This window comes from Caloenas nicobarica, chromosome 4 (genome assembly GCF_036013445.1).
Source record: "Caloenas nicobarica isolate bCalNic1 chromosome 4, bCalNic1.hap1, whole genome shotgun sequence".
In the NCBI taxonomy this organism is placed as follows: Eukaryota; Metazoa; Chordata; class Aves; order Columbiformes; family Columbidae; genus Caloenas; species Caloenas nicobarica.
This window is the reverse complement of record NC_088248.1, coordinates 54,935,403-54,955,428: the sequence shown is the minus strand read 5'-3', so window position 1 is coordinate 54,955,428 and position 20,026 is coordinate 54,935,403. Positions and strand designations below refer to the sequence as shown.

Below are 20,026 nucleotides of genomic sequence, written 5' to 3'. Positions count from 1 at the left end.
AATATGATTTCAAGTTGACGCAGACACTTCAAATGAATGAATAGTCTTTTTTAGCATCATTACATCAATCTACTACATTATGTAAAGCATAATTAAACATCATGCAGCTGACTAGAGAGGTGCTGCATCTTCCCCTGACTTCAAGTCTTGAGGTTATATCAATAAAGTCAGAGTGTTCATCTAAGAATAGTTTTAAATTTTTTTCCTATTTGATCAATAATTAGTATTTGCATCCCCTTTATTTTTAAATGAAATGTCAAGTATTTATGCTTCTTTACTACAACATATGGCAACTTATTGTAGATGTTCAACTTGAAAGAGAAATTCTTAGCTTGGAATAAAAAAAGCAAGTAATGAAAATTGACTCCAGTATTCCTAAAGCAATGAGAGATAACCCATTATGCTTTCCTGCATTGTTTCACAATTAATTTCAAACTTCAGCTGTTGAGCAAGATTATAGCACTTCTGTAAATTCCAGATCAAAAGAAGAACCTCAAGTGACAGAAGCGTAAACTTGTTGGCCAGTACAAAAATCTCACCACTACCAGCTCCTATACTAACTAGTCTTGGTTGAAAATGTGTTTGTTCTATTCACTTGCAAAATTCTTGGCTGCTACAGGCCTGGGACTGGACTAGTTTTAGCTGCATAAAGGTTTAAACACATACACAAAGACAGACAGTACATCTTGCCTGGCATTTACAATTTGTCTACGTACGTCTTATTTATGAAGTCTATATTATACTATCCATGGGCTTGTATTCAAACTGGATTTGCTTCAGCTGTTGTATTCACATTTTTGCAGTGAAAAGCAGTGTTACTGTGGGATTGCATTTTATTAAGTGCCCCATGAAAAAAAGGATTTCAGAGCCCAGGAACCCATTACTCATATTACACACTTCTCATCAAGAGTTACATGCTGTAAGATTCCACAAAGACTTCAATAGCATTAAAAGCCATCTTCTACATGCACTACTCAAGCTTTCAAAGCAGGAATGCAAGTCGTCTCCAATTCTTATTTCCCTGGCAACTGTGCTCTGAAGACAATGGCTTATGATTCACAGTTCTGCAAAATCTTGGTAAGCTCACTCTCATGGCCTATGGTAAAGGTTCTCTCACACACAGGCAAGGGAAGCCTTGCAGTATCCTGCAGGGTGTTCCACCAGCTGGTCAGACTGGATTCATCCCACTGTCCCACTAAAATAATGTAGCCACCAAGAAACTGAATAAGCTGACTCCCCAAGAAAGCAAGGAAAATGCTAGTAACCAGTTTTACCCTTCGATGCTCTTCAGAAAGGATCTACTGCTCCCCCTTTCCTAAGAAAGGGGAGTTCGAGTGATCCCACTATAATGTACTTGTCCATTCTTCCTCATCCTTATGATTAAGCCACAAGTGACTATCCAGGCTTTGACCAAGTCTGCAGGAGACATGGAACAGGGGTATAGCACCTATAATAGCTCCTCTCTCTGCTTGGCGCAGCATCTGAAAAGCCACTGGAAGCCGCAGGAACGCTGATCAGCCTTGTAACTCTTGTACATTCCTGACAAGAGCAATGCTCCACACCAGAGTTTAATGGTTCATCTGTCCAAACTGACAAGGACAGGTCCCACACAAAGGCCCTACTGTTATAGCTGGGTGCAAGTTTCTGAAAAACACCCCAATTTTCTGAAGCCTCTGCCCACCCTCCCTATCAAGACAAGCCCTGAAACAGTGCTGTGCTACCCTGAACATAGCTCAGGACAAGAGATCCTTCAAGCACAACTTGTCAGGACCCTCTTCTTAATCCCCAAGGAGAAACTACCAGCTTGCCCTCTCCAGCACTATGAGGGCAGAGGTAGTCAAGATGTCTACCTGCAAAGACAGGGTGGCCCACCAGTTGGATTACAATGCTTAACAAACACAACTGTATCAAAGGGTCATCCCTGCTCTGTGGGTGTTGTATGAATTGGGAAGAAGAGATGGCATGATGAGAGATGACAGTTCGATTTCAAGCCTCTGTAATTCCCACTCACTTTGTCTAGCTTCTGGTGCACTCCTCACAGAAGAATCTTGTGATGGGACAAAAAGCCCAAGGCATATTTGCCCTAAGTGTCAAGTGACTGCTGCATACTAAGTCTGTGTAGAAGCCATTTATGTGCAAAACTGGAAAGCATCTGGCTCAAGGACACAGCTATTTCAGTCAGATAACACCATCTTTAAATAGCTGTCCTAAAGCTTAAATTGTATCTATATTTCTGTGGGTAGTTGTGATAAAACAGCACTTGTTTCCAAGATGACACTGATCTTATGCTCTGTTTAACTACTGATACAGCACACCTGAAGGCACACCTGCTGAATTAATTCAGAATGTATTATGTGACTAGTTGCAGGATAACCCTCTACCATCCCAACACAACTATTATTTATCTGAGATACCTATGCCTTCTAGTCTGAAACCTGTTCATGACCATCCTTCTCTATCCTCCCCCCTCCATTTGACAACCCCATGCAACCAGCCAAACACAAACTTCATCATCTCAAGGATTTTAATAGCACTGGCCAATTTAGAATAATAAAAACAAGTAGAAATAAAGTCATAGTAAAGGCAAAAATAACAAGATAACATAGGAAGTATTCATTCCTGCTAATTAAATGAGGTAGCAAGCTGACTAACTTATGGGGCTGAATTTTCATTTTCAATAATTTCTTAACAGCAGAGAATAATTTTTGCAGATTCATTAAGAAAACTGCTTTCAGATGAAGTACATAAGCAGAAAGCAAGGAAAAAGATAACCATCAGGTAGCTTTGAAGCCAGTATTTGCTTTCTACTTGGACTGACACCAGATTATGGTAATTCTGCTAAAATTCATTGTTCAAACAAGCAGAATGCTCCTCTGCTGAAGATGGGCTGTCTTGCTGTAACTTAGGAAAAACTTGCCCCAGGAATCCAATTAGATCAATAATTTATGTGGCTGCACATGGAATGTAGGCAAGACAACCAAAGAATCAAAAGTGAAGATCTGCCAGAGGATCAGTTTATAGCTGCTAGTCCCCTGTTATTAATTACATGATCAATGCCTGCAGAACTATGTTGCCTCCCAACAGACGCGGTTTAGACTGCATCAATGCCCATTGATCTCAGCCAGGATCACGGTAGGATTTTTGCAGTTACCTCTTTTAGGGATCAACCCAAATCCTACCAAATTCACTTAGAGCTTCTCTTCTGACTTCAACTCCAGTTAGAGTGAGCATTTAATTGGGCAAAGAATTAGCCCAAAAGCAAATGATGACTCAATGAGATCAAAATTCCTGATCACTGTCCATAGCTGGACTAGAGTAAGATGTTCTACTTTTGCTTTCATATCACTTGAAACATGTGAAGTGCAGTTTAGGAACATTTCTGGAAGCAGAAGTCTGCAGTTTGAAGGTTACTTTTCCACTTAAAAGATGATTCATTATTAAAAACAGGTCTGTACCATCTTCAGTAACAAAAAAAAGCTATAAAAATAGAGATTTGAAAATAGACTGAGTTCACATGTACTAGGTACCATTTCTAGTGTAAAATTGGTTTTTAGTTTATGAAAAATATCTTTCCTTATAAAAAGCACAGGCTTACAGTTATCACTAAGAAGGTCCACAGAATTCCTTCAGTACCTATTAAACATTATACTCTAGGCTTTTTGACAGGTGGGTCCTGCAGGCTGAATTTAGGAATTTCACATGAAGAAGCAAAAGGAATTCTTTTGGCTGACACCTTCTTCCCAATTGTTTCAATCTGAAAGAGAACACACATTTAGGAAGCGAGTACAGCAAGCTAAACAGAATCCCGTAAGCCTATGAGGAATCCACAAACTAAATCCAGGACCATGACTACAATTCATGAACACTAGAGTAATACAAGCCAGAAAGTGCAATGTGCCCAGGGTTACAGTTTCTGGGACTGGAGTTGCAAAGAGCTTTTTTTAAAAAGCAGCCTTTTCAGAGGTGCCTGCTTTGCCTATTTAGAGCTGCATCTTGCTAATTTGAACATTCATGTGCCTCAGCTTCCACAGGACTATCAGTACAAATATAAAATGTTCCTGGGTATTCAGAAAGAGTGGGTTTGACCTCCTTTGTCTAAAGGTTTATATCCAGTAAATCAGGATAGAAGAAGATTTTTCTCATCCTTAATGCAGTGGGATGTTTTTGAAACAGACTCTGAAAGGCTGAAAGGTGGACGACTCTATACAAGAGAAAGTATGTAACAAAGCTGACACACATAAGCCCGGCACTGCAAAATTCAAAGAGTGACACAGGTTCCCCTAACTTTTAGGTCAGGCTAATGTAAAAATCAGTAAGGACAGAACTCGTAGAACACAAAACACCAGCTAGTAAAATAGTTCAGATGCCCAGTAAGTGAGGAGAGCTGTAGCTTTCCTCTTAAGTAATACAGGTGAAATATTTTGTAGTTTAAATTGCAAAGCATCAAAATATCTTAAGTAACAAATTTAACAGAAATTTAATCAATATATTCTAGACATATATCGGAACTGACTTGTTTAAACAACTTTTTTCAGAGTGTGCTGATGTAACCAAGTAGTTGTGTCAGCTTTATGTACCATGTTTGCCAGTAACAGCCTGAATTGACTGGTTAAAACAATTTCTACAAACCTGTTCACAAACAGTGTAATAATCATTTGTAGTTTAAGCAGGGGAAAAATTGCAAGAGAGGAGGTCTATATGGCCATTATACAAGTAGAGACAGTACTCAGGAGTACACGGAATGAAACAAAACATCCATCTGATCTGGCTTGTAGATTTTTGTTCTGATTGTGCCTGGCTGAGATGCTTATGTCAAATTATTCAGGAAATTCTAGTATTAGTCAAATTCTGTCTATGCTGTAAGTGCTTCAAAGCACATTTACACTGCTGAATGTTGACGGCATAGGCTGATGCAGCTTGGATTTTAACAGAGCATCAGTCTACAAAAACAGGAAGGTATGGCAGAAAGAGGAGAACACTAGCAAAGAGGCTTAAGTACAGACAGTTTTAGCTATAAATCCTCACTTGAAGAGGTGGATTTTTTTTCCCCCCTTGCTACTCAGTCATTGCAGAGGAAAAACAAGAGGGAACAGAGTAGAAGGAAAAGAAATGCAAGAATCAGCATCACCCAGCTGATTACCTGGAAGCCAATGACTTGTAGCTCATTGTGAAGATCATCTAGAACTCTCCTACCATCAAAAATAAATGCAGGCTTCAACATCTTCTTATGAATACGTTCATAATCCAACTCCTGTAAAGGGCAATTAAAACAGATAGAACAGATAAACAGCGTAACACTCCCACTTTGGTTTTTTTCAGTTTAATTTGAAGATAACATTTTTACCTTAAACATATCCCATTCAGTGCAAATTACAAGTGCATGAGCTCCATCACAGGCTTCATAAGGATCATTACTTATAGTGACCAACCGAGACACTGTAACGAAGGAAGATAAAATTTTGTTCTGCACACATCTTTAGTACCAACCTGGTGCACTCCCGGCAAACAAGTTGCATTCCTTGCCCCTACTCAAACAAGGAGAGTTTCAGGTCACTCATCTAGAGATGTTCCCTGTCAAGACATCTGTCGCTTTGATTTTACTTATTTAAATGAAAGCAGCTTGTACCTGGCATCTGAATAGTCAGGGCACTTGATTGTTTAAATTGAATTCAAATGCCTAACTTCAAACATTTAAGAGCATCTCTAGAATTAAAAGTTCAAATGCCAGCTCTCACAGAGGTCACTGCCTGTACAAGAGCAGCACACTGCAGTTGCTGTTTAACACTCAGTTCACAGTAGAAGAGATTCACGTCTCACTAGGGGCTGCCTTCATCCTTTGACTTCCTCAGCAGCTGCTTAGAGGCAGCCCTCTCATCCCCCTCTAATTCAAGGGCATGTCAAATAATGTACATCCTTCACTCTTCTTCATCACAGCTTGTTTTCCTCCATTCTCTTCACCTCTAGAAGCCCTGTCTATCCTTCTCTCCCTCCCCAAAAAGAAAATAAAAATCCCAAATACTCCCTGCTTCTCCCCAATAAACTTACAGTCACACATGATTACTTTAAAGTCTTCTTGAATTTAAGGGAACAGATTAATTTGGAAGTTATATAGGGGAAGGGAAGAATGCCCTACAGTGAATTCCAGAAATATTTCTTTATTTCTACTTTACACATGCAAGCAAGAACTGAGGCAAGACGGGACTCAGGACACAAAGGAGCTGACAGAACAACAATAGTCTTTCCCACTTATAGACATTCTTCTTTCTCTTCCTTTTAATTGAGCAGAGAAAAATCTTTGTGTGTATTCGAATGAATATTTTTCAGAAGAAAAATATACAATAGTACAGAATTAGCATTTACCTACAACAGCTATGGGGAGAGGAAGAGTTACAGTAATCCTCTGAGCTATGACAATCCTCTAGTAAGTGTACCCAACAGCACATCATTGCCATGGTGAAAATGTGAAAGTGAATTTATTTTGAGAATCGGGTGGGGGTTTTCTTCTTGGGGGGAGTGCGGGTATGAAGGGGGTGGCAAGTATTACATGAGCATTCTTACCTTGGTTATCTTCTGAAACACCTGGATGTGAGAGGTCTAAGATGATTTGTTCCTTAGGTACTTTAGGATCATAGATATGGAGCTTTGCTCCTTCATCCATTAAATACTTGCTAATGTAGATACTGGACGACTCTCTAAGGAAGTGAATCAGAGAACCAGATGGCATGTTTTAAGTAATGAAAGCCTTCAAGTGTCATGATATGCAATGCCAGAGCTTTTACACCAGCTTTACATTAAACATCTTAGTGGTAATCCATGCCAGCAGCAAACCTGAAACTGAGGGATGCCAAGGAAAGTAATATGAAAAACAAATTTACATGTCTCTTGCTGAATCATACAAGAGAGATACTAAGCCCCAGGACTCCTATTGACTGTAATTAATGAGGCATCAATCTTATAAGCATTCCCTACAAACAGCAGTTGGGGAGAGTTGTATTAAGTTTGAGCTTTACAGGAAAACAGAACTAACCACCTTTGAGAAAGAAAGCTGAAACTTGGGCTTCACATAGCAATTCGGAGTCAGTTGTAAAAACACTCACATTCTTTCCCGTGGAGACTGGAAGGGCTCTGTCAAAATGCATCTTATGCAAGTTAATATGGACTAGAGTTATCTGCTCTAGCTTCTGAATGATTCAGGCACGTCGTAGAGGTCAAGAATCATTTGTCTCACCCATTTAAGAGAGACTAATGCTTGTTACAAACCAATTCAGTCACAAGAGGTTAAGGGCCCCATATGTGATCTGGTTTTATTAACACAATTCAATAGGGTGGTTTAGCAGCGTAGGTGGTGACAAGTGTAAGGAACCCACACTAATGAACTGAATTTGCTTTCTTACCTTGTGTCCCCAGTATCCTTTTTGAATGCAAATCCCAAAATAGCAATCTTCTTATCAGTGACAGTATTGAACAAGCTGTCAATAATCCGGGAAGCAAATCTTCTTCTCTGATAATCATTCATGTCTATTACCTGAAATTATATAAAACATGATGGTACAGAAGGCTCCCCCACCTAGTCAATGTTCACCATGGACTGGAAAGAACTATACGTCCCTCTTGATTTTTAAGGTATTTTCAACCCAAAGTGAGAATTAACAGCAGCAGTCTATGCAACATAAGGTATGAACTATACAGTAGAATGGTATTGCTGAACTAGGTTTATTTGAAGAGAAGAAATAAAAGCTGTGAGATTTATGCAATTTAACAGGGTGGTGATGTGGAATGTAAAACAGGTGACAGGGTAAAAGGGACACATTTATTTCTGCAGCTGTTTTCAAGTGAATAAGACTTCAGTATTGGAGACTCCTGTCCTCTACAAAGGCCAGAGAGAATAAGTTAGGATTCTGGAGCTGCTCTGGTCAGCCTGTCCTCCAGAACTTGCATCCTGTCCTTCGGACTTGTCTGAGGTCTCCTATGAGTGTGCCCTGGGATGAGCTGCTGACAGCTCAGTGCTCAGGCCACAATGAAGGAGTTCACGCAGTTGCTTATACAGGTGTGTGCATTACATTAGGACTTGACCAATGTGGGCTGGGGCAGGTAGACCTCTGCAAGATGACAGTGCTCTGAGGAAGCTCTGAGGGTTGCTCTACATGAACACTGCACTCTACCTTATCCTAACCCTGCAGCAGCTGTTCTTACTACCCTATTTGTCCACAGCTTAATAAGCCACACAGAAACACTGCAAAACATCGCTCCTAAAACAGAATAAGGGCACATAGAAACATTAAAAGCACTTTAAACTAGTTTGCTCACATTAACAATGCAACCTTTTAGGCTTTTGTTAAATAAAACACAAAACACACCTCCACACAGAGCAAACCATAAGTGTTCCTATGCCTTTGGGTTGCTAAGATACCAAGTAGGTTGCATTTTGAAAAAGACCCTTGTGATCTCAAAGACAGAACCAAAGCAATTTGGCTTCTTGTTGTTTGGGTTTGTTTGTTTTTCCCCAAGACATTAACTTTTCCTTATTCATCAGATTATCATTGAGGTAACACAAATTTAGTTCCTGCAGCTGCAGGGATTATCATTTGTCTGCTTACATTTTATACTAAGTAAAAGCAGTAGTTTTGAAGCAAATATCAAAACCTCTGTCTCTCTCTTTCCTGCTGTGCCAACACATCCAAGTCCTACACAAGGCTCATGTAGTATGTTAGTCTCACTTTACTGATAGGACTGCAATTATCACAGAAACACAGAATGTTAGGGATTGGAAGGGACCTCGAAAGATCATCTAGTCCAATCCCCCTGCCAGAGCAGGAACACCTAGGTGAGGTTACACAGGAAGGCGTCCAGGCGGGTTTTGAAAGTCTCCAGAGAAGGAGAATCCACAACCCCCCTGGGCAGCCTGTTCCAGTGTTCCGTCACCCTCACTGAGAAGAAGTTTCTTCTCACATTTAAGTGGAACCTCTTGTGTTCCAGCTTGAACCCATTCCCCTTGTCTTACTGTTGGTTGTCACCGAGAAGAGCCTGGCTCCATCCTCGTGACACCCACCCTTTATATATTTATAAACATTGATGAGGTCACCCCTCAGTCTCCTCTTCTCCAAGCTAAAGAGACCCAGCTCCTTCAGCCTTTCCTCAGAAGGGAGATGCTCCACTCCCTTCATCATCTTTGTGGCCCTGCGCTGGACTCTCTCTAGCAGTTCCCTGTCCTTCTTGAACTGAGGGGCCCAGAACTGGACACAATATTCCAGATGAGGTCTCACCAGGGCAGAGTAGAGGGGAAGGAGAACCTCTCTCGACCTACTAACCACCCCCCTTCTAATACACCCCAGGATGCCATTGGCCTTCCTGGCCACAAGGGCACAGTGCTGGCTCATGGTCATCCTGCTGTCCACCAGGACCCCCAGGTCCCTTTCCCCTACACTGCTATCTAATAGGTCATTCCCCAACCTGTACTGGAACCTGGGGTTGTTCCTGCCCAGATGCAAGACTCTACATTTCCCCTTGTTATATTTCATTAAATTTTTCCCCGCCCAACTCTCCAGCCTGTCCAGATCTCGCTGGATGGCAGCACAGCCCTCTGGCGTGTCAGCCACTCCTCCCAGCTTGGTGTCATCAGCAAACTTGCTGATAGTACACTCAATTCCCTCATCCAAGTCATTGATGAATATATTGAACAGTATTGGTCCCAGAACTGACCCTTGAGGCACTCCACTAGATACAGGCCTCCAACCAGACTCCGCCCCATTGATCACAACTCTCTGGCTTCTCTCCTTCAGCCAGTTTGCAGTCCACCTCACTACCCCATCATCCAGTCCACACTTCCTCAGTTTTGCCGTGAGGATGCTGTGGGAGACGGTGTCAAATGCTTTGCTGAAGTCAAGGTAGACCACATCCACTGCTCTGCCATCGTCAATCCACCTTGTTACATCTTCATAAAAGGCTATGAGGTTGGTCAAACACGACTTCCCCTTGGTGAAGCCATGTTGACTGTCCCTGATGACCCTCTTATCCTTGATATGTCTTAAGATGGCACCAAGGATAAGGTGTTCCATCACTTTCCCAGAGATGGAGGTGAGGCTGACCGGTCTATAGTTGCCCGGGTCCTCCTTCTTGCCCTTTTTGAAGACCGGAGTGACATTTGCTTTCCTCCAGTCCTCAGGCACCTCTCCCGTTTCCCAAGACTTGGCAAAGATGATGGAGAGTGGTCCAGCAATGACTTCAGCCAGCTCCCTCAGCACCCGCGGGTGCATCCCATCTGGACCCATGGATTTATGGATGTCCAGATTGCTTAATTGCTCCCTAACCCAGTCCTCATCAACTGAGGCAGACTCCTCCATTGCCCTGCCTTCCTCTGGGGCCTCAGGGGTACGGGGCTCCTCAGGACAGCCCCCGGCAGAGTAGACAGAGACAAAGAAGGCATTCAGTAATTCTGCCTTCTCTGTATCTTCTGTCACCAGGGCACCCACCCCGTTCATCAGTGGGCCTACATTGCCTCTGGTGTTAGTTTTATCTGCCATGTATTTGAAGAACCTCTTCCTGTTGTCCTTGACCCCTCTCGCCAGGTTTAACTCTAAGGAGGCCTTAGCTTTCCTAGTTGCCTCCCTACATCCTCTGACAACAGCCTTATATTCTTCCCAAGTGGCCAGCCCCTCCTTCCATGATTTGTAAACCCTCCTCTTCCACTTGAGTTTGCCCAGCAGTTCCCTGTTTAACCACGCAGGTCTCCTGGCTCCCTTCCTTGACTTCCTGCGCGTCGGGATGCACTGATCTTGAGCTTGGTAGAAGCAGTCCCTGAAAGTTAGCCAACTATCTTGGGCCCCTTTACCTTCAAGCAGCCTTGCCCACGGGATTTCCTCCAGCAACTGTTTGAAAAGGCCAAAGTCGGCCCTGCTGAAGTCCAGGGTTGCAATTCTGCTCAGTATTCTGCTCCCACCACAGGAGATTCTGAACTCCACCATCTCATGGTCACTGCAACCAAGGCAGCCCCCCACCTTTACTGCTTCGACCAGACCCTCCTTGTTAGCGAGGACGAGATCCAGCAGCGCACCTCTCCTAGTCGGCTCCTCCACCATTTGCATCAGAAAGTTATCGTCAATGCACTGGAGGAACCTCCTAGACTGAGGCTGACTGGCTGAGTAGTCCTTCCAGCAAACATCAGGGTAGTTAAAATCCCCCATAACAACCAGAGCCTGTGACTGTGAGGCCACGCTCAGCTGCCTGTAGAAGGCCTCATCAACTTCCTCACCCTGATCTGGTGGCCTGTAATAGACTCCCACAACAGTGTCACCCCTGCCAGCCTGCCCCTTAATTCTCACCCACAGACTCTCAACTTGCTCCTCAACCGCACCTGGACAGTACTCTATACATTGTAGTTGCTCTCTCACGTAAAGAGCAACTCCACCACCACGCTTGGCTGGCCTGTCTTTCCCGAAAAGGGCATAGCCAATTATCTCCATCAGGGACCAGGCTATCCTAATGAAGTACATTTTTCAGGAAGATGTCAATCTGAACCTCTTGAGGCAGATGGCATAAAACGCAGATCTTCCTTGTCCCAAGCAATTAATGTAAGAGTTATTGTTAGAAGCAAGTAACTAGGCTGCTGTCTAGCCCCTGGTTGGTGGTTTAAACTATCTGAACAGGATGTAGAAAGCAACTGGCCATCACAATGTAAGAAGCTGACAAAAGTTACAGATAGCACTGTGAAGGATGGCAGAGTTTTGAAAGTAGTTATACAGGAATTATGAGTGAGATCCAGCCAAGCTTCAGACAACCAGAAGGGAGTATGACAGGCCTTTGGGAGAACAGAACCCTGTGAAGCCAATAGAGCCTAAGTAACCCCATTAACAGTAGCACACAGCCATGATGTAATGGTGTAAGAAGTACTGGACATCAGTACAGATGTGGCACAACTGACCAATGATGGAAGTAATCACGGGCAGGCTGTTAATTTAGCAGCAGACCAGGATGGAGAAGAGCGAGGGGAAAAAAAGCTAGCCAAAAGGAAGAATGAAAATACAGAAAGCTGCTAATAAGGTAGGCAAATCATGTGCTTGTTATTCTGGGGGCATCTGCTAGGCAGCCTTGTACTTCATTAGGACAATAAACCAAATCTGTTCTTCTGACCATATCACATATGTCTAAGCTGCTTCCTCAGCACTGGGAAGAGGGATAAGGTGCCTTCACTGCTAATAGGAAAACACTTGCTAGTACAGACTGAGCATCCTGGTATTGCTGCATCGGTGCTAAGCCTGAAAGCATCCACAACTTCCTAATCGTTCCTAACATTAACCAGGGAACAGCAGCAACCATGTTTATTTAAAAGAACAGCAAGTTCTGCTGAGTTCTTTCAGAAAAAAGAACTGTAAAAGTAGACCCTGAGGAAAAGATCATAAGCTCTGAATTCAACGTGGACAGAGATAAAGTGCAAAAAAAAGACAGGAGTCCAGACATGCTTGTACTTCACATTTTCTACTGCTACTTCTAAACAACTTCCCAGTCCGCTTGATCCAGACAAGCTAATTCACCTTAAAAAAGCCTAAGTATCCATGAATATGAAATGCAAGTGTTAGGCTGAGTGCCCTAAAATGTAAATATGATCAACATTAAGGTATCTGTTCCTTAGAGCTGAAACACAGATTACATAGAGACAGTGTTCAAAAGCACAATGCCCGAAAGCTGAGTGCTGAAAAAACATCACCCCATCAAAAATATAGTGAAGAACTTGTACCTGTTGCCAGTAGCGGGCTACTTCAGGTAAGTTCAGTGCCTCACAGAGGTACACTAAATTCAAGACATCCTTCTGAAAACAGCTACCTCCAAACCCTGAAAAAGAAAGTGGTTATTTTACAAGTGACTAAGGTACTACTCAAACCCAGCCTTTGGACTCAAATAGTTTTTGGCAATCATTTACATAGTTAGCATTATAATTTTCCCAGTATTTCACTGCTAGCAAATGAAAACCTTAAGGATCTCTCAAAATCCAACTCCTGGACCTAACTGTCAGTTACAGAAGCCCTAAAATCTGCTTCAGGTCCCACTAAAGTTTTAAATCCAGTCCCAGGCCCCTAGTTTTTTTATTATTAAAAGTGGGTGGAGAAGCTCCTGGGTTTGCTTTCCCCCTACCTTGGGATTTAGATGAATATTTCTCAGAACACAAAATGTTAAGATCAGGTTCTTTCCTCCCCTACCCCTAAATGGATATCTAATAATTACCAAGAACCAAAGATCACCACAGCTGACTAAGGGAGAACTAAGAGAGATCTTTGACCCCTAGAACTTTGCTCAGCAGAGTCCAAGAGGAACACATTGTACAAGAAATTTTGTTAATAAAATTGCTATCTACTTTTCACTTTTGCATAGGCTCTAGGAAAGGTTATATTCAATAAGGTTATTTTAAAGTCATACTTCTTGCTAGCATGAAGAGTGTAGCCATACAGATGGGCTTTAGTCTTGTTATGCAAGTTTGAAAGTTTGTTGCTCTGATCACCACTTTCACATCTTACTCTCTGGTAAATCTGAACTAATTTGTGTGATTAATTCAGAAGTTCCCATCACACATTCTGATCTAGAGGCATCTCCTTCCTCAGGTCACTGGCAGCAGCCACCAAACAAAACTGCAGCAGTTACAACTGGGAAGACATCTTGGAGAGCACTGTCAGTGATGCTTCAGAAAAATAAAGTTGCAGCTCTTCTTTCCAATGTCCCAGGAAGGATAAATCATGCACTCTGAACTCTCAGATTTCAGACTGCCAGGGTCTAGAGCAACTCCAGTCCTAGACATTTTACCAGAAAAAAGTGATTTATGCTACTACTTTACAGCAATATTTTCACACACTCATGCTGCAGAAAGTTTTAACCTATCAGATCACCTACTTCAAAACACTACTAGTAGACCTACTGCACTATTAAACAGAAGCCCAGAAGGGGGCAAAAAAAAAAATTTTTTTGTTTACCAACACTGGCTTTGAGAAACTTATTTCCAATTCTTTGGTCTGTTCCAATAGCTCTTGCTACTTCTTCAACATCTGCTCCTGTAGCTTCACACAGAGCACTGATTGAGTTAATGCTGCTGATTCTTTGGGCAAGGAAAGCATTAGCTGCCTGTAAATAAATTAAAAAAAAGTAGAGAGAATTTGATTCTTCCAGAAACCAAGATGCCCACAGATGAAAGGGAGCTACTACTGGAAGGATTACTTTAGTATCTAAAGTAACTCCGAGAAACAAAATGGTAATATAACTAGTATAATACATAAATTCCAGTTAATGGGATCTAAGCAAAATGAAATGCTTAACTTGCAGAAGTCTGAAAAGTTTTATGATGGTAACTAGTTTCTGCACCACTGGAGGTTTCCTCTTAGTAATAAACAACACAGCAATAAAAGTGAGAAAAGGATTTCATAGAAAGTTGATATAATCTATTAGCTCAGCTGAGATAATTGGAAGAGATTAATATCCTTTGACAGATACTGGGTCCTCCCAACCTCACCTGTCTTTCCTAACTGCATCTATATCACTCAGTGTCAGAGAACTTCTGCTTCTGAGCTTTGTCTCACTCCCTTTGCTCTTTGCAGACAACAGCAGTGAGTAACACTGACCAGTTTAGAAAGTTCTGATGACCAGGTATTGGTTGTGAGGATTTTTTCTTTGGGCACCCAGTGCTCATAAACAGCACAAAGAGCACGAACAGCTTTCTGTCCCTCTGGAGAATCATCTCCACCAATAAGCACTCTGTCTGGGTTCTTCAGGTCCTTGATGGCTGTTCCTTCTGCGAGGAACTCTGGGTTAGACAGCACCTACAGGCACAGAAACAAAGAACAGATAAAAGCCAAAAGCAACAACCAGCCTTTAAATACACAACTCAAAGATTACACTTACCTGCAAATCCAAGTTAGGCTTAGTATTAGCATCAAATATTCGACGAATGCTCTCTGCAGCACGTACTGGAACTGTGCTTTTCTCAGTGACAATTTTATAGCCATTTGAGTTTTGTACAATGCGCCTGGCACAAGCTTCAATGTATTTCAGATCAGCTGCTCGACCTTTTCCCATCCCATAGGTCTTTGTTGGAGTGTTAACCTAGTTACAAACGCACAGAGGAGGAAGAAATGTTACAGGTCTCTTAACAATTTCACCTTGTCAGTAGCTCGTGTGTAAAGAATGACAGACATTTTCCTCCCCAAAGTCCAGCTTGCTTCTACCCCAGAATTATTCTAGTTACCGTATCAGATGAACAGCTATTAGCTTTCTGAATTACCCATTTTGTCTTCTAAAGCAAGCTCATTGGCCACTGTTCAAATAGAATTTAAACAAGAGCAATTCATAGCAGCTCTGCGCACTTTGGTGAAACTTAGTCCTTATTCTGGCAACACCAGTAATTTCTTCACTATTACAGCCAGCCACCTTTTGTTTCCTGTCCCACATCAGGAGTGCAAAAATTCACATTACAAGAATCTTGCAGCTAGTAAGGCAGTTATGGTTTAAACCCATTCTGCAGTGAAACCTCAGTGTAGAGCTGTTGAAAAACTGATATACTGAATTACACAAAAAAGGCAACATGAGGGAAAACACATCATTTAGATTAAGACAGAGTGCCCTTTTCATTACAAACTGAAAGGAGAAATGGCAACAACATGTAAAGCACAACACCATGGTTTAAGCCAAGGACAGGTGGCAATATATAGCCTGCATTAGTGGCAGTCATCCAGCCAAGTGGCATTCATTTTAGACTTAATGAATGGAGAAACATAGTATCGGAAAGAGAGCTCTGCACTGAGGTGCCCTAACAAAGAGGAGCTCTGAAGGAAAGAGGACATAGGTAACAAAAATAACTCAATTGTGGCCTACCAAGATGAACAGCAGAGTTTGTTTGGTTTTGTTTTTTGGTTTTGTGGGGTGTTTTGTGGTTTTTGTGGTGTTGTTTTTTGTGTTTTGTTTTTTTTTTATTTTGCATTAGGAACAACCTTCTGGATTACAGAAGGTCACACTGTTTATGTTTGACAGGATCTTCTTCTTAGTGATGTCAACAACAGCTAGAAAATATTAAAGCCAGCCCCTCTTCCATTAATACATTGGTTTTTAAAAGCTTCTAGAAATAAATCTTTGTAACCCAATAATCAGTATATGATTTTGCATCCCCTTCTAGGAACTCTGTCAACACTATTGAAGCCCCATGGATTTCAGTAGTGCACTGTAATCACAGATTTGCTCTATATTTTGCTCTAAGACCCCATATCTCTAACCAAGCTAAACATCATCATTTCGACGTAGAGCCTGTTAATTTGTCACATGTTCTACTGGCTACAAGAAACAGATTAGAATGAAATAAAAAGCTTACTTAACACTTTTCCCACAGTACACAGAGAGAAAAGGAGAAAACTGTAACACACTGACATGACATTGCTAACTGAATTTATATGACAAAACAAAGGTCTCTTTAGAACATCAGAGCAACACAATGATTTGATAAGAAAGAACAAAGACAAACACAACCACCTTCTCCACCTAAACTTACAGAAATAAATACAAGATCAGCTTCTCTAATGGCATCGTCAATACTGGTGGAAAAGAAGAGATTTCTTCCTCGACAGGATTCCACCACTTCTTTTAACCCTGGCTGAAAAGAACAGAAAAAAAATAGCAGTTAAGGTTAATGCATGTTTTCAGTTTGCCAGATAGAAAGTAAAGCTTCTGTAGATTTACATAGTGGAAAAAAAAGCCCTTTCTTATTGAAAACACTCAAAATGATGTTTCAAAACTTTTAGCTACACTGAGTTATTTGCACAACCAGATTTTAGGCCCCAGTTATTCCCATGCTCAATTCTATTACCATGAGCGACAATTAAAGAAACACCTGTTGCATGATATCAGGTAGATTCAAGAAGTAAAGTCTTACAGCATTCCCCAGGCTGCAAACAAAAAGGTGGTCCAAACTCCCCTTTTTCCTCAGCTACGTATTCCACTACCTCCTCAACACCAGATCTAAAACCTATTCAGCACAAAAAAACCACAAACAAACACCACCACAAAGAAGTCTTCCACCAAATTAGCAAGCCCAGATCCAGTGAAAGAAAAGCAGCGGTGACACACAGGAGCTAAAGACCACTCCTTTTGGCAACCACTCAGGTTTGGACCACTTTAAACTAATCATAGCACCACACCCACCGCACAGATGAATCACAGGCACAATTCAGTTAGATTCTTTATAGAGACACATACTGTGCCACAACACTTCCCTTTCCCTTAACACCTCCACACAGACAAGAGGAGCAGGAGGCCATTGTGTACAGGAGCAATCTTCCTTATTAGAATGGTCTACAAAATGATTTAACTAAAATATAGTTGTCATAGATAAAAGAAAAACACATTGTAACCTGGCAATAAGATCCCCAACTTGATATGCCTATCATGACATGAAATGTTTGATTACATGCCAGAAAGGCAAAAGTTCACTGGAAGGAGAGAGAGAGGAAAACAAAGCAGCAGCTTTCTTATGCGAGACATTTTTGCTGTCTCACTTCATACCAAATACCTACTTAAAAGGAAAACAAAGGTCAGCACAGTCAGAATAACATGTATTACAACCCATCACATCACCACATGTTTCACCTATGGTGTTACTGGGATGCAAACAGAAAGGCAGCCCACCGGACTACTTCTGACACTGGAAAGAAAAAAACCCAAAACAAAAAATACAAAAAACCTCACTGTGCAATGATGCAATTTCACAACTGCCTGAACCAATTCTTGGCAGTTTTTGTACATTCTTTGTAAGCAAAGGACACCATTCCAGGAAACAGATGTTGTGAGTTTGTTTTTTTAAAAAACATGCCAAGACTAGCTCTACTTTAACTCATGCAGTTTAAGGGTTTATAGAAGACAAAGTACTTGCTTTCATGATCTTTATTCATGTCTCAACTGCTAATCTGAGCATTATACACACTTTCTTTTGAATATGTATGACAAAGGAGGTCTATTAATCTTCATCTAAAGAGTCACAATATATGTTTAGTTTTAAGAGGGAAAAAAAAATACATTAGTGTTACAGCACAAACAGGATTCAGGAGACTTCTCACAACAAGGGAGTAACTGTTAGTACCAGGCAACATGCCTTGTCTTTGGGAGACGAGTGAAGATAAGTTTTCACTCTCACTAAAGAAAATAATTTCAACCTATAAAAGCTATATTTCACGAAAGAATGAAAACCAGATCTGTTCTTTAAGGGTGAAAAAGAGTGAAAAATAACAAGGGGTAAGAGAAGCAAAATAGAAAAAATGCTTTATATATATATATATCTCCAAATTAAAGTAATTCTGTAATGAAGGAGTGAGAGTATGAAACATTTAAAGTAATTTTTATCTGGCCTAGTCTTCCCAGACGAGACTGGAGGTTTACGGTACATGTAAATGAGGAACATGACTGTCCGCATCTTACAACATGGTTAAGATGGGCAACACAGCTTCAATTTTGGCAGTATTCATAATGGGAATAAATCTTACATTCATATTGTGCTAAAACACAGCAGATAATATTTATAACTGAGTAAGAGGACCATGTTATGATTAAATTGGGCCCCAAAAGTAAGTCAGCGTGATTTAGCACAACTCACTATAATAAATTTTTGCTTACTAGACCCTTCATATATAATCCTTAAATACCTGCTGGCACCAGACATATTAAGTTATTTCAAGAATCTGGTTTAACGAGCAGTAGTGACAAGCAGCTGTTCCAGAATACTCTTTTTGAAGGACATCACTGTGCTATACTTATCAGGCTTCAGAAGTGGCCCCTATGGAAATGCCATGTGGTGGGAGAGGAGCAAATGCAACACTGGCTGGAAGAGACGGCAGCGAGACACGTTTACCTCATAGATCGGGAGTGCATCTGAATTCCAGGCATTGATTCTGGCCTCGTTGACATCCACAACAGTGACTTTGATATTGGGACACATCTGTGCAATAACACTACAGGTTGGCCCACCAACATAACCAGCACCAATGCAGCAGATCTTCTTAATTTCAAACATGATTGCTCTAGGAAGGGGAAGGGGGGCGGGGAAGAGAATCAGGAGTTATAAATTAAAACACCGGCCAACAATTCATGGAAATAAGAGAGAACTAAAGACTTGAGACTGTATTGTGTTGCCACAGAGAGGAACATTTTCTCACAGCTGATCTCCCGCCCGGGAGGCTCTGGAGCTGGCCCAGGGGAGCGCCGGCACACGCGGCCCCGCAGCCTGCCGGCGTCGATACCGCTCCATGGGCCGCGGAGCTGCGGGTGCCACGGCGGCACCCGGCCCGAGCAGAGCCCGCCGCTGCCGGCAGCGCGCAGGGCCAGACCCCGGCGGCAGGGCCGCGCCAGGCCGCGATCGGCCGGGACCCCCGGGCCGCGCCCCCGGCCCGTCCCCGCAACCCCCCGGCCGGGAACGGCGCCGAGGCCGCAGCCACCGCCTCCTCCCCGGTGGAAGGAGCCGGCCGGGAAGCGGCGCCGCGCCCCTCGGGCCGGGGCCGACCCCCGCGAACTCCATCCCCGGAGCCGAGTGAAAGGTTCCCGCCGGCCGCAATCCGGCCCCGGGGCAGGCGGCAGCTGGCGGGAAAGGCCGCCACCGCCCCGGGGAAGGCAGCACGGGCACCCGCGGCCGGTACCGAAGCCGCATCCCAGGGACTTACTGCGGGCGGGCGCGGTGCTGCCGCCGCGGATCGAGCGGGAGAGCCGCGGGGAGGATGCTCGGCGAGCTCAGGGCAACACCCCACTACGAACCGAGCGGCGGCGGCTATTTAAAGGGCCGCCGCGGGGCTGAGGCGGCTGCTTCATCCCGGGCACGGCGGGCGAGGCCGCCCCCAGCTCCTCCCTTCCCCGGAGGCCGGCGCACAGCTCGCCCGCCCTTCCCGCCGCCGGCGAATGGGCGCGGGACACCTCAGGCGCCGGCCCGGCCCGGCCCAGCCCGCCACCGTACGGGCGGCTGAGGGGCCGCAGGGTCCCTGGGCCCGGCTGGGGTCTCCGCGGCCTGGCCTCGGGGCCGGGCTGG

General features: G+C 43.0%; 1 protein-coding gene across 1 annotated transcript; it reads right to left on the bottom strand.

Annotated features, from left to right (window-relative positions):
* Positions 1–1,772: 1,772 nt before the first annotated feature.
* UGDH (UDP-glucose 6-dehydrogenase) lies at positions 1,773–19,812 on the bottom strand. The gene is made up of 12 exons (XM_065633928.1): positions 19,668–19,812; positions 18,863–19,031; positions 16,514–16,615; positions 14,878–15,078; positions 14,598–14,795; positions 13,956–14,103; positions 12,731–12,825; positions 7,395–7,525; positions 6,559–6,692; positions 5,345–5,436; positions 5,141–5,251; positions 1,773–3,754 (listed from the first exon to the last, which is right to left on the bottom strand). The coding sequence occupies exons 2-12, from the start codon at positions 19,022–19,024 to the stop codon at positions 3,644–3,646; spliced, it is 1,485 nt and encodes a 494-aa protein (XP_065490000.1). The 5' UTR covers positions 19,025–19,031; positions 19,668–19,812; the 3' UTR covers positions 1,773–3,643.
* Between the last annotated feature and the right edge of the window lie 214 nt (positions 19,813–20,026).

What these genes read in the sequence shown, in the direction of transcription:
- UGDH (XM_065633928.1), bottom strand. Translation starts at nt 19,024, where the DNA reads ATGTTTGAAATTAAGAAGATCTGCTGCATTGGTGCTGGTTATGTTGGT. An exon ending in AAGGATACTGGGGACACAAG is followed by an intron (nt 6,693 to 7,394) that starts GTAAGAAAGCAA and finishes TCACTTCCTTAG; the next exon opens with AGAGTCGTCCAGTATCTACA. An exon ending in TACAAGTCATTGGCTTCCAG is followed by an intron (nt 3,755 to 5,140) that starts GTAATCAGCTGG and finishes GTTCTCTTTCAG; the next exon opens with ATTGAAACAATTGGGAAGAA.